Below are 14,996 nucleotides of genomic sequence, written 5' to 3' on the forward strand. Positions count from 1 at the left end.
ATCTGTCTTAATTGAAAAGGCTGTCTTGATGTATATTACCTGGATAGTGTGACATGTGTTATAATATCAGGGGCTGTGTTATCCAAAACAGAAACAAATCTTAAGGGAGAAATGAAATGATTTCGCTTCTTCTCACAATGTATCCCCAAATGACAATATTCCTCCTTTATATTTACTGGTGTTATTGCATTGCTCAAAGCTTGCTCTAAATTGGGGATGGCCAACTCCCAGTTCGAGGGCCTGATTTTTCTGGACCCCCAAAACACCACTGATTTTGGCAGTGGCAAAAAAGAAAATGAATTCAAGTAGATATAGCAATGGGGTGAACAGAACCCAGCACCCTGACAGGGGTGTAAATTGTCCCCTTCACATCCATCAGATTAATACTAATTTGGTTAGCAGAGAAGGGGTGATAACCCTCTTCCTCAGCTGAACTGCACAGATCAGCTAAGAAAGGAGGTCCGAGTGCCTTTGTGGGTGTCCTCTGGGTGCCTGTGAGCCTGTGTGCAAGAGTGCAGGGTGGCTACACCCACTTTGGGCCATGTCCCCCACTGGTACACAGCCCATGAGGGTTAGCGTAGGGTGAATGCAGTCCCCGGGCCAAGAAAAAACAGCCACTCCTGCCCTAAATTAAATGGGGATGATGACATATTTGCAACCAGAGTGAGAACTCTACCTGCAGGACCTTTTGAAAACTTGTGGCCCTCCTCTCTCATTCACAGTTCTCCATAAGGATATTGGACCCTGCAGAGCAGCTACAATAACAGGAACCCTTTCTAGAATTTCACTGAACGATGACGAAGAGGAGAAACCTGCCAACCCTGAAGGAATGAGCTACTCGACGTTGCCTGGGAATATAATTTCTAAAGTTATCATTCAGCAGTCTGGAGGCATGCATATGCCCATGAGCATGAGTGAGCTGGCCAATCAGTGTCTGAAAAAAGACAACACAGAGCTGCGGCGGACTGTGTATTTATGTACTGATGACAACCTGAGAGGTGCAGATATGGACATAGTCCACCCTCAGGACCGAATGATGGAGAGTGACTATATAGTCATGCCCAGAGGCTCAGTGAATGCACAGACATCTCTAAAGGATGACAGCAAATTGAATCTAGGCATGGAGACCTTGCCTCATGAAAGGCTATTGCACTACAAAGTTAATCCTGAGTTTAGTATGAACCCCAATGTAATGGACCAGTTCAGTATGAATTTAGATCAACACCTCCCTACCCAGGAACACATGCAGAACTTGCCTTTTGAACCTCGCACAGCAGTAAAGAATTTCATGGCTTCAGAGATGGATGATAGCACAGGACTAGCAAGAAGTGAAACCGGATCAACCATATCAATGAGTTCTCTGGAGGTCAGTCATATAAAAATTTAAGTGTATGCATCGTGTTGTTCTAGGTGTGTTGGATGTAGGTAGCTGTGAGTCTCTTACCCCCCCTTCACATACACAGCAATAGCAGCAGCAGCATGGAAGTTACTTCCCCATGGTACAATCTTATAGTAGTGAGGAGTATTGGTGACTATCAAAGTTCCATTAGTACAGGCTTCCTCAACCTCGGCCCTCCAGCTGTTTTGAGACTACAATTCCCATCATCCCTGACCACTGGTCCTGCTAGCTGGGGATCATGGAAGTTGTAGGCCAAAAATAACAGGAGGGCTGAGGTTGAGGAAGCCTGCATTAGTAGTACTGATCATTCACTAATTGAGTGAGAAAGACTGACACGATCATGCACACCTACATGGGTTACCGATTATACACATTCATGGATAATAAATTTGGCAGTGGCTACAAGTTATAATGACGGTATGCTATCCGCCAGTTCAGAGGCACTGTGTTTCTCAGTTACCAGTTACCAACTTGGGTGAGGGGCTATTGCACTCATGTCCTGTTGTGGACCACCCTGACCTGTGTGAGAAAGAGAATACTGGAATGATGAGCCTTTGGTCTCCTCCAGGAGCCCCCTCTTGCTCTTATGATTTGATTCTCTAGAGAGCAGTGACATCAGCTTGTACCATGAGGCAGTGGCTTCCATACTGTTATACATGTATTTGTGTATAGGGGACTTTTGCTTACTGATTGAATGGTGTGGTTCGGGGTGCAATGAATATTCCATTTGTTTGTTTTCTTAACATTTATATTCCACCTTTCTTCCATCATGGAAGAAAGTGTGGTATACATGAGGTTCCCAGGCAGGCTCCCATCCAGACCAGACCCAGACATCCTTAGCAAGGTGGTTGCCTCACTTGCCTTCAAACCATACCCTGGGGTGCATTTTCACCAGCCATACATCACCATGTCTGTGCTGTGCTTATGTCACAATACTGAAAATGAGCAGGACTAGCTAGCCTCGTGTCTGCTTAGACATGCAAAGGAAGGTAGGGCATGTATGATCCTCAGTGATAGGGTAGATCCAAAGGCAGGGACAGCGGGTGTTCCCAAGCCACAAGAGAGCTTTGGCCAAGTAGGACTTTAGAAGGCGGCACCAGGCTTGGGAAGAGTGGTTCTAGGTCCAAGTTGGGAAGTACGCCTATATGATGACTCTCAGAAAATGTACTTAGTTCAGAGGTACAAAACTATCCAGCGCTGAAGCCCCAACCTATTGAATAAAACTCTTCTTCCTGTTCCCCCAATGTAACCAAGGTACATTTTTCAGCTGCTTTTGCAGGGGTGAGCAGGAACTTTGGAACAGTTTTCCTGGGTTTAACTATTGCTTTTTATCTTAAAAACATAATGGGATGGTTGAGTGCTGTGTGTTCTCCAGACCTTTGCCAGCTTAGCAACTATAAACAGACAAGGTAGAAGTTGAAAGATGAACTGGAGGCTCTCTGGAGACAGAACTCTTTCCCTGCCTGCTGTTTCTCTACTCCAAAAAGGAAGGGTTTTAAAAATGCATTTGAAGGGCACACATGTATTTCAAGCCTCCGCTTTGGAGTGATTTGTAATGCAGAAATGGGGATGTTGGAAGGGTTATGGCACTGCTTTATCCCTCCCCTGCTTCTCAAAAACACACATTAAAAACCGTTTTTCTTAGTCACCATCAGGACTCCAACTTACCCATTTTAGCAAAATGTGTAGTTAGCCACTTCCTTGGTTTTAATGCATCATAATGGGCTGTGCTGACTGGAATCCTGAAGTTGTTTATATCTCTTTTATGAGAGAAGGGCCGTGATGTTGGATGGGTAGAGATTTTGTGTTAAAAGGTTTGGGCAAGCACTAAGACTCAGGGTATGACATTAGGGGGAGTAGATGTGCCACAAGACAAGACCTTTGTGACAGACCAGGAGGGAGAGTGATGTTGGATGTTCCTTGAGAGAAAAAAGAAGAAGCTGGATTGCCTATAAGTGGGCTTCTTAACCACATATGTTTTTGGCATCATTGTCATTTTCAATTATTATTATTACTACTACTACTTTCAAATGTATAAAATATCAAGAGGAACGGGTGGTTCTTTCTATTTTATGGAAAAAAAGTTTACTGCCAAATTCTTCTCACACTGGAATTAAATGGCAAGTTTTGGGATCCACTTTTACACTGGAATATCTGCAATACATGCAAAATTTATGATGGTTTATATTTATTAATCTAAAATATTTGGATACAACAGCTTAAGGAAACAATACAGTGGTACCTTGGTTCTCAAACTTAATCCATTCCAGAAGTCCGTTCCAAAACCAAAGCGTTCCCAAACCAAGGCGCACTTTCCCATAGAAAGTAATGCAAAATGGATTAATCCGTTCCAGACTTTTAAAAACAACCCCTAAAACAGCAATTTAACATGAATTTTACGACGAGATCATTAATCCATAAAATGAAAGCAATAAACAATGTACTGCAGTCACACAATCAATCAATCAATCAATCAATCAGTAGCTGAACTGGGTTCCACACAGTCACAAAAACAAAAAACACAAAATAAATAGCAAAAACAGACAGACTTAAGTGTAACACTCAAATTGGAAGTGTGGCACTCAAAATGGAGCATGTTCGGCTTCCAAAAAAAATTTACAAACCGGAACACTTACTTCCGTGTTTGTAGTGTTTGGGTTCCACGTTGTTTGAATACTAAGGCATTTGAGAACCAAGGTACCACCGTATATCAAAGCAAGGTAAAGTAACAGGGCATCACAATATGCAAACACACTAGCAAAATGCAAACAGTAATAAGCAAGAGCCAGATAATCTCAAGGACTGCTGTGTCAATAGCCCACAAAAGCCTGAGTGAATAAATGAACTTTCATGAGGTAGCCAAATGTCAAGATAGTTAATACCTGCCTTTTTCAAGGGTGTGCAGAGAGAAAAGGTTTCACACACTGAATGCTACAATGGAATAGACCTCCCCCTGGTTTCCACTAATGTACTTTGGCAGGTTGTGGCACAACTAGAAGGGACTCATTGCAAGATCTTAATAGCTGGGCAGGTCTATATGGTTGAAGGCATTCCTTCAGATAAGCAGGTCCCAAGCTGTTCAGAGCTCTAAAGTTGAACCGCAAAACCATAAACCTGGCCAGTGCAGGGCTTCTATCACCACACCTGATTGACTTGTAACAAAGAAATGGAGCTGGGTGTCATTTGCCTATTGAAAACCACTCAGAAAACTCAGTTGGATGGCTACCTGAAAATTTAGCTGATATCACTTCATTGCAATAATAGTTTATTTTTACACTTATATCCCACCTTTCCTCCAGAACAACCCTGAGAATAGGTAAGGATGAAAGAATGGTGGCTAGCCCAAAATCACATAATAAGTTTCATGGCTACATGAGGACTTGAACCCTGGTCACCAAGTCTTAGTCCAACTCTCCAACCACTACACCATAGTGGCTGTCAAAGCCGTGTCATCATATAATCTATGTGGCTATAGATTGGTCTGTCATATTTATGGAATTGTCCCTCTCCAGTACAGGTGTCAGAGACAGAAAGGAATTCCCTTCCATTAAGCAGAAGCTACCATTGAACATGCCATTGAGCACATGACAGGAAGATGTGTTCCCCAATGTTCAGTCTAATCATAACCTCTGCTATCATGATAGCTTTCTGCATAATTTACATTGCCATTTTATCATTACTTCCATGTAATTAATTAGTCATGTCAGTAAAGGGCACTTGTGTGATTTGTGGCCTCTGCTCATCAATTTTAAAATCTAAAAATGCAATACCAAAGATTGTTGGATGCATAATAAAAGAGAGGAAAGATTGCCAAGGTAATTAAGGGAATTGTTTAACTAGGAAATTACTTACCAAACTACCATAATACAAATAGTCCTTCTAGTTCCCATTTCCAGTGGGGACTCTGATCAACTTCTGACTTTTCTGGGTGTAGTTTATCCTCAGAATATTTTTTCACTCCAACAGGCAGAACACTGATAATGATGCAGCGATCAAATATTACTTTCCAACAGAAATTTGGTGGGCTGTTAGAGGCTCCTCTTTGATCTTGTATTTTTACTGCTAGCATCAAATGGACCTTGCAGAATTGCAACTATTGCAGAACATATAGGCCCATTGCTGTAACTGTACTCACATGCTGAAGGAAAGGAACACTTATATGAGTCATTTGAAACTAATATCCATCCTTTTCTGGGAAATCACTGGGTTGAATCCAAAGAACCTTTGGCAAAAGGAAAATAGGCATTAGTGCTGTTCTGCAATCACTGGTGGAAGAGTTTGCTCAGTCCTATAATAAGTAGGTCCTATAACAATTCTTATCCTTCTGCAAAAGCTCACGCGGTGCTCCAGTGCAAGGTGTAAAATAGCATTTCTATGAGTTTTACAGCTGATATATGCAAAGGGGGGAGCCAATGTTAGTCATACTCAGAGCAGACCATGTGAAATCAATAGACAAGTTACTAGAACATTTTGATTTAAGTGAGTCTACTCTATTACTTACTCTATTTATATTTCACCCTGCCTTCCAAAGGAGCCAAATACATCAATAATACAAATAAAACTTTTAAAAAACTATTAAAAACACATTTTTTTAAAAGTATGACTAACATTGGATCGTACTTCAGTAGTGGTTGGGTTGTGTCATCTTCTCAGGGGGCATGCCAGTCAGGAAGCGAGACGAAACATTGCTGTCTCTATTAAAGAAGACTAGAACAATAACCTGAAACTCCTGATGCCACTCAGAGTGCCATCTAGTATCTAAACTAGAGAAAGCGCCTGTTGCCTATGGCCAATGGCCCACCTAGTCCAGCATCCTGTTCTCCTGCCAGACACCTGCAAGCAGGACCTGAGCACAAGAGCACTCTCCCCTCCTGTGGTTTCCAATAACTGGTATTCAGAAGCTTTGCTGTCTTCAACTGTGGAGGCAGAGCATAGCCATCATGGCTGGTAGCCTTTGATAGCCCTCTCCTACATGAATCTTTCCAGCTACTCATCTCTAAATCTTAAAGCCTTCTGGATTATTTGATTTGAGTAGTACCATCACTGTCAGTCTTAAAAGATAGCTTTGGCAGAGCCTCAGTAGATGAACTTGTTTTTTTAGGTCCCAGTTGTGCATCTTGCTGATCGTACCTTGTCAGGAATAAGATGGAGCTATAGTCAGTTTCTGTTACATATTCGTGTTCAGTTTCAACAGAATATGATCTGCGTGTTTCCTTTCCCACCACCCCATATAGTAGTTACAGCCTGCCCTGTCTTTTCTTCATTAAATTTCATATGAACTCTTTTACCTGACTTTAAGATTATGTATACTTTAGCAGTTTAAGAGGCAGCAAGCTAATTTGCACACTGTTGTACACACCAGAGGAGGGGTAGAGATGCCTTCACCCAATGTGCATTACCTGTTTGGTTTCCCCCGTCCTTGCAGCCCACACCTACTCCTATTCATGTAGCTGTCACCTGTCAATATACACTATCCTCTGCCCATTCACATTGGCTTTCTTAAATATATACACATCTCAGCTTAATTGCAAAGTGAATGTGGCTTACATTTTCCTTTTGTATTGAAGCCTGGTCCACGGGTCAAAAAGAAGTCACACCAAGAGCAATGCTCATCACACACATTTCGCCAAACCTGGGATCAAGTCATGCGATGATGACAGCATGCAGGCATTTTGCATTTTATATCCAAATGTGTCTATATTTTGGGAGTAGTATACTATATTATTCTTAAGGCACAATGCACTTAAGATCTTCTTCCTTCTGCCATGCCATCACAACTGTGGTGTGTGTTAGTTTGCTTTCACAAACCTACTCTCATCCAGCCATTTCCTGTCTTGACAGACTGAAGTTGGTTCAACTTCCTTGGCTTCAAAGGAAATCTCTTGGAGTGCACTCCTTCAGTTCAAAGTGTTTGGTTTTCCTGACAAAATCATTTTGCATCCTTTTGAACTGGGTTGTGCTTTGAAAGAATACGCCCAGACAACTGTTCTCATTTAAAGGAAATTACTTTGAAAGGGAGCTGCAGCTTCCCAGGTGTCTCGATTCACAGATGAAGGGCGGGAGAGTCTGGGAGAAGGTGGAGATCTTTGCAAGCCACCTCCGAATTAAGCTCAACTCTGTCTTCTAATGATGTGGGGAAATGCAAACACACACACACAAAGGAAGCAGATCTTCGCCTCTCTGTCTTTTCAGAAATGTATCAAACACAAACATCCTCAGGGAGAAGGAACAGTTCATTCTCTCAAGAAATGTGGCGTAAACAAACCCCCAAGCAAAACTGCACTATGTTAATTAAGGTTGTGCTCAAGCACACACACTTACTTGGAAGTATGTTTCATTAAATCAACAGCATTTTCAAGATGTGTTCTGTTAATGAGATATTACAATGAAAATAAAATAAGGTAGAACTTCCAAATATGCAAGCCAGGGGGTGCTGAAACAGTAAGGTGGAGGAGGAGCACATCAAACCCTTCTTGCCTGCCACACTTATTTATGTCTTTATTGAATTTATATCCAACCTTTACTCCCAACGACCGCAAGGTGATACACATAGTTCTCCTCCTCCCATATTCTCCTCACAACAACATCATTGAGATCGTTTAGGCTGAAAGTAAGTAACTGACCCAAGATTTGAACCCTGGTCTCCCAGCTCCTAGTCCAGCACTCTAACCACTACACCACAGTGGTGCCTTGCATGAACTGCTGATAATACAGAGGCTTGGTTCCTTTGATTCTTCCTGCTCAAAACAGTAAAGCAAAAGCTTTGAGAACTGGGCCTTGTACAATCAGACTCAGAGGGCCTAGTTCACAATTGACTCACACCACTCCACTATCATGCTGTTTCAACACACACCCATGGAAAACCTACAGTGCCAGAATAGCACTGGGGTCATTTTATGAACAATTTACACTGCAAGAGTGAGATCTGACGTCCCAGCAATAGCAATGGAAGGGGATAAAATAAAAACTATGGCTCACATCCTGAAATATAATATATATCTTCTAGATTCTGTGTAAAAGGAGCTATCAAAGAATGGCTCTTAAAAAGGAATAGTGTGAAAGCAACCTTTGTGCGAGCCCAAAATTTGATAAAGGCTGATATTTACATGCAGCAATTCCAGATTAATTTTGCAAATGTTCAAGAACTGATTTTCTGACTCTCAACTTTCGCTCTAGCATAGACCCAAACGAAAAGCTTGAGTCATAGTTTAGAAGAGATCTGTTAAAGTAAATAGATATGTCACTCATATGTCACCCAGGACAGTTCTGAACTGATGCACCCCATATATATTTCTGATATATAGTAACTCGATATAATAAATCTGCTCAGTATGTTTCAGCACTCAAGTGATTCTAACTGCATGTGTAATATTTTTATTCATACAAAATCATTCTTCTATGACTAGCCCATAATAGTGACTAATAGCCTGCAAACCTTATATTCCAGCCCTTATAGCCTGACTTCTGAAGTAGTGAGATCCTCATAAAAGGATATTTAAGTTGGGGTGGGGGTGGAGAGGGGGAGAAACAAGCAAGTCATTTTTTCAACTGCACTTTTAAATCTCTAAAACAAGCAAAAAAAGGGGGTTCACTTTTTGCATTTAATTTTGCAGAGAGAAAAGGAAATCTTGTCCTGGGCTGGGATCTTGGATGTCAAGTTTAATCTGAGAGTGAATTATAAATCACCGATAATAGGGATTTATATTAATGGAAACATGGGTACAAGCTTCACCATAATATTATATCTCTTGTTTCAATTATAGCCTGCATTGCATAATGTATCTTGAGTGATATTTTATGTAATTAATCAGGTGGCCGATTATAATAAGGAATACAGCAGGCATTCACCCTGTCTCACCGAAGGAGAGGGTTTGCATTAGTCATTGGGTGGGAGCCGTTCCCTCCTTGCTGCCAGCAGCTTAGTGCAGGTTGCTGCATGAAAATTATCCTTCAGCGCTATTCTATTTTTGTCCTCCAGTGAGCAGAGTTCAAAGTTGTTCTGGAATTATACAGCGAAAGCTCTACATGGTTAGTTCAAAGCTAAATTGACTTAAAATGAATTATTGCTGCAGTCTTCCTCTCCCTAGGTTTTTTACTCTCTCTTTCTTTCTTATGCTTTCCGTTGTAGGATGAGGCTTTGTACCTATAATGTGGATTTCATCACTGTCATATAACCATGGAAATAAGCGAGATGGAAAAGGTGCCACTGGGTCATCATTTCCTGTCAATGCAGGAGTGTGAATAGATTACATTCACCCCCTCGCCCCCTCTCAAACCTCTTGCCCAATGCAGTGCCCACATTAATTTGTTCTACAGTCAAAGTAACTAATGGGAAAATTTTGCTCTGGCATTCAACCTAGATACACTTTTCTTAATTTTGGCCCATTGTTCTTAATGAACAGCTTCTCAAGCAACAACCACCCTAATATATGCCTAATTAATTGGTATTTATTTACTTCTAATACCTCCCCCAGTCTCAGAACAGTAGCTTATCCAACCTGGATGGCTTTTAAACTTACTTTTACCTGTTGTAAAAAACTTTTTTATTTGTTTGTTTGTTGGGTATTATCGTGCCATTCAGCCTTTCACAAAACCCCCAGCTCTCACCTTTACTTTTTGACAGGGCTGGGGAACCTGTGAACTTTCGGATGTTGCTGAACTACAACTCCCATCATCCCTGCCCATTGGCCACACCGGAGTCCAGCAAGCTTTAGAGATCCACAAGTTTCCCATCCCTCCCTTTGGAGATTACTCTGTATGCATTACTGCCACAGACTTATTCAGTCACCAGGTTTTGTTGGGGGAGGGGCAATGATCTCATCAACTATAATATGGGACATGAAGCACCTATGTTTAGGTCCTGTGTTGATTCCAGGGAGAGAGTAATAATAAATGAATGAATGAGTAATTGAGGGTCAGAGGGATATAAATGTACTTGACTATAATTGGGTTTTGCTCGTCGTTATTTGTCAAAGGGCACTTACTAGGAGACAATTTTGTAAATGGTGATTGATCTCCATGTACGAAAAAAGCACATAGCAGGAAAGTATAATGTGGTATGTAGGGATGCATGGTTCAGGTTGCATTTAAAGGTAAACCTACTTAATTTGCAATTTCCAAAACAATGCACCTACCCAAACAGCAATCCTTCAAAATTTGGCCTTCTCTAAATTTTACAGTGCCAGGTAATATGAATAAAAATGCATATACCAAGATAATTATATTAGGGGGAATTGCTTTGCAAAAAAAAGTATGTATATTAGGAGAAATCTGAGTTAAAATGCTGATAATACTTTATGAGAACTTTTTTTAAAATTCACAAACTAGTGTGGAAATGTGGAAAACAGAACGTTAAAATTGGAAAAATAAGAAACTCAGAGAAACCAACATTGACAAATTCACCCAACCATTACTGTCACAAAGAGCTGTCCAGTCAGATTATTTATCAAGTACAGCAAAAAACGGAACAATAGGAAACATTCTTGGGTACATTTCAATCCTTACAGTGCACAGAACATTTTTTAATATGTGAAGCAGCCCTAAGACTACGTGCAGTTTCTCTCTTTGCTAATTGATATAACATTTTAGCCTGCTATTTTAATACATGACACTTATTTTTTAAGCTTGTCTGGTTGCTTACTAGAACAATGGGCGGTTGTGAACAGGGTCAATGGAAGGTGTCAGCTTCACTGTGCCACAGTCCAAGACCATTACGTACTGCGAAAACGATGGCATTCACAAACAATAGGTTATGAGTTGCACAGTTTATGCAAGATCCATTTCCTTTAGAAACAGAAGTCACCGAAAAGTATTTTAAGTGCATCGGTGCACAATATGAAAAGAGGTGCCAGATTCTTGAAGTGACAGATTGCCATCCCACCACTCCATACGCACATTTCACAAATGGCAGAGTATATCAGAAATAGTGCAAAAAGGTTAGCTCCAACATTTCCCTGCATTGACCTGTTTGTCATTTGTTTTGTTCTTCCAGCACAATAGATATCTTACTTTCTTGGGAAAGTAGCATAACATCATAATAATATCAGATCATCATCATGATACCACATAACTTATAGGAAGTAGTTCAGCATGTTAAAGTATTTCATATGCAATTGCTCTATAAAGTTATTTGCTTTTTAAAAAATGAAGCCTTGACTCTGGCACTGGAAAACAGCTGAATGCTATCACAGTCGTTGTTTCCTGGGACACTGTATGGAAAAGAAATGGCTACCCCAATGGGCTTCCCATGGGGACAGCCATTTAGTTCTCTGTCCAATGACCCTATCAGTAAAACTGATGAAATGCCATCATTCTCCGCTGTATCCCAGGGCAGACGTGAGGCTTCACGTGCAGAGCTTTCAGCTTTTTGATTGAGTAAAAAAGACCACCCCCCTAGCAGCCTGGCCATCTATAGTAAGATATACCCTACCTCTCATCTAAAAAGAATTGGACGCACTCTATTTATTTTGAACTGAGTTTATGGCGGGGGGATGATACTATGGAGTGAAATGGGTAATTATTAATTGAAGGAAATTTGATTTTGAACCGGATCCATTTGCGTGGGTGCTCCGCTAACTACTTGGGTTTGAGGTAATCTGGTGGAGGGCTACAAATTGATTTATGGATTTATTTGAAGTAGACATTGTTATTACTGTTTTGATTTATGACCCACACTTCACCCTAAGGTCCCAAGGCAGGTCACACCAATGTAAAATGCAATACTGAAAACAAATTGCAACCAAAAGTATAGGGTGGGTCCTAAGAAATATACATCTCAAGTGTCAAAGGGCAGGGGAGAGGAGCACCTTCAGGATATCATGAAAATATAAATTTCTCAACTTTACCAGAAGCCTTAAGCAGACCCCTTAAGCAGGTGTTGTGTGGGCGCTCAAGACTAATTGCCCAGTTATGTACTTACATACACAATGCCGCTGTATTTGTGTCACTCATTAGCAGAGGAACGGGAAGAGTGCAAAATGGATTCTAACCACTTCGTTTTTCATTTCCTGAAGTGCCGACTTCAGCAGACCACATCCATCCATTTTTTAATAACAGCTATCAAGCCAATGAGCAAAAACAAATTTACTGTCACCTGATGGTTTTCAAATGACAATTTTAATGACCTAATTACTTGTCGAATCATCTATTTTCTCTCTGTGGTCATAGAGGCAGATCTGCTGTATCTGACATTCTTATTTAAGAGGATATCCTAACCCCTATAAAATTACTGTTTTGTAAAACCATGTTTAAGGTTTCCTGTTTAAACCTTTGGCTTTTTTTTTTGTACTGTAAGTGTTCTAAGCAATATTTAAACAGCCTCTTTAGTTACTGGGGGGGTGGAACCTAATGCATTGCTTTTCAAATCATCTCTTTTCTATCATGAGGGCTGCAATCCTATACCTACTTTCCTGGGAATAAGCCCTACTGAACTCTGTGAACATTCTGTGCACATTCACTTAAAAGTAAACTCAAATGTGTAAACAGGCATAAGGTCAGTCTGTAAGCTCTTAACTTTCTGATCACAAAATCAGTAGAAAATATAGCAACACCTTAATTCTCTTTAAATTGCCTGCACTGAAATCAGTGGGGTTGCAAAAATGAAAGCATTGTTCGCAGTTGCCTTCTAACTGTCTCATTTCAGCTGGGATAGCCATGCCTTTCAGAGACTTTAGTGATCCCACTTTTCAAAAAGCAACTTTTTATTCGCGCCCCCCCCAGCGCCTTTGGTATAAACTGAAGCAAAGAGTTATCACCACACTTAAATGGCCCTTTAGACAGTACATGCCTTTTTATGCCTTTTAGTTACAGTGATATAGAGCCAGACCTACCATTGAGCAAAGGGAGGCAATTGCCTTTGGTGGCAGATGCTGGTTATTCTTCCTTAGACCACCACCCACCTCCATTTCCCTCTGTTGCAGGGTAGCAACATATAACCTACATGGCATGTTATCTAGTGTAAAATGGGATTAGTGTCCTGTAACTAACATAAATGAATTGTAGTGAATATATATATATATATATATATATATATATATATATATATGCATCTGGAAGCAGATGGTTGCCTGCCCTTCTAGTGCCTGATACATTTAAATCTGGATTGTTTTGGGCCCACCATTGTCTACCAGAACACATCATTTTCCTGCCAGGCTCTAGTCAAAACCCCACCCACCCACACAGAGGAATGTGCCTCCCCATTCCAGGAGTAGTTGCTTGGTGGTAGACCTCACTATGGATAATCTCAGTTGCCGTATTTGGGGCCAGGGAGGACTAATTGCCCTCATCTGAAGGTTTTGCCTTCCTCATAGCAGTTGCCACAACTTTGATGGGTTAGACATTGGGTAAAGCCTTACTCATGTTCGGAGGAGAGGTTGTTAGCCTCTGTCTTCTGCTCCGAGGAATGGAGTATCCCGTTAAAGGGATCCAGGAGGAGGTGCTTCTCTCCAGATGCCCAGGAGGGGGCTACAGCCATAGTACTCCCCAAGTAGACACATACTTGATGTTTGTCATAGGTCCTCCTCATCCCTGCATCAACTGCCATAAAACATCCAGCAAGTGGGCTGGCTGATATAGGATATACCCAATACCTAGGTCAAATCCTCTTACTTCTGTAATCAATAAAGTTGTGGCCTTATTTGATCCAAATGAATGTTGTCATGTGTGGTTCAATGATCTCAGGTGAAGCGGTGGTTTCACAGTGCTTTGGCACACAAGAAGATCATTAAGCTCATGGCAGATAGCTAGCGGTATCCTCAAATATTCTTAGCTTTTTTAAAAAAAAAAAAAACCAGCAAGTTTTTTTATCATTTACAAAACCCAGTTTAAGGAGGATCTCAGTTTTCACTTCTGTAGGTAACCAGTTACTATTGCAATCTTTGGAGCGGTAGTTGTACAGAAGGATGGTGATTTAAAACAAGAACTGCAAGTTCACATGATGAGCTAGTGAAATCTGTTTGAAGATGAAACTGAAAAATATTTCATAAGGTGAATCTCTGTTGTCATGTTAATATTCAGTTAAGAAATGTGTTGCCGTTTCTTAATGTGAAAACTTCAAATTAATATGCACTTGTGTTTTTTTGTTTTGTTTCCCTCACTCAATCCTTAATAGAGAAGAAAATCACGCTATTCTGACCTCGACTTTGAAGTAAGTTTTCTTGCATTATTTCAGCTGTATTTGATTTAAAGCAATGTGAATGTGAAGTGTTTATCTTAATAAATATTTTGACAGCTTTTATAGAGACAGCTTTTGCTAAACTTCGTTTTTTGAAAGCTATGCTAGAGTTGTCCCTTTTCAATGTATCATAAATCTGCACTTTTTAAAGCATTTCCAAAGCTCCACTTTCACAGTCCATTTGAACTTGGATGAATAGAACTTCCCCCCTATTTTAAATATCTATACAATATTCTGTGACTCCCTCCCTTCTTGAGGATTATGGCTTTCCCTGTGAGAGAAGAGGACTAGGGCTTATTTACATATGTTGATCTATTTAAACGTTTTGCACAGCGAGAGCCTCATTGCTGAATTTTGAGATTGAGCTGGATAAAAGAAACTCTAGCTAGCAGTCAGGGCAACCAGCCAGAACAGTTAAAAAAAAGA

The 14,996-nt window shown here is 40.6% G+C and overlaps 1 protein-coding gene and 1 long non-coding RNA gene across 6 annotated transcripts in view; one reads left to right on the forward strand and one right to left on the reverse strand.

Moving 5' to 3' along the window:
* The window catches only part of ADGRB3 (adhesion G protein-coupled receptor B3), a 461,010-nt gene that overhangs the window by 434,607 nt on the left and 11,407 nt on the right, over positions 1 to 14,996 (forward strand). For 4 of the 5 annotated variants that reach the window (XM_080997952.1, XM_080997949.1, XM_080997948.1 and 1 more), the window contains 3 exons: positions 723 to 1,366; positions 10,023 to 10,154; positions 14,508 to 14,543. In XM_080997952.1, the coding sequence (XP_080854078.1) occupies positions 723 to 1,366; positions 10,023 to 10,154; positions 14,508 to 14,543 (812 nt within the window). The remainder of the gene's footprint in view (positions 1 to 722; positions 1,367 to 10,022; positions 10,155 to 14,507; positions 14,544 to 14,996) is intronic. The other variant, XM_080997951.1, reaches the window with a different exon arrangement.
* The window catches only part of LOC308472866, a 75,007-nt gene continuing 61,394 nt past the window's right edge, over positions 1,384 to 14,996 (reverse strand). Inside the window, exon 3 of the long non-coding RNA XR_013983789.1 lies at positions 1,384 to 5,621. This is a non-coding gene — a long non-coding RNA (uncharacterized lncRNA). The remainder of the gene's footprint in view (positions 5,622 to 14,996) is intronic.

Source organism: Podarcis pityusensis, assembly GCF_964106645.2.
Source record: "Podarcis pityusensis genome assembly, chromosome: 3".
In the NCBI taxonomy this organism is placed as follows: Eukaryota; Metazoa; Chordata; class Lepidosauria; order Squamata; family Lacertidae; genus Podarcis; species Podarcis pityusensis.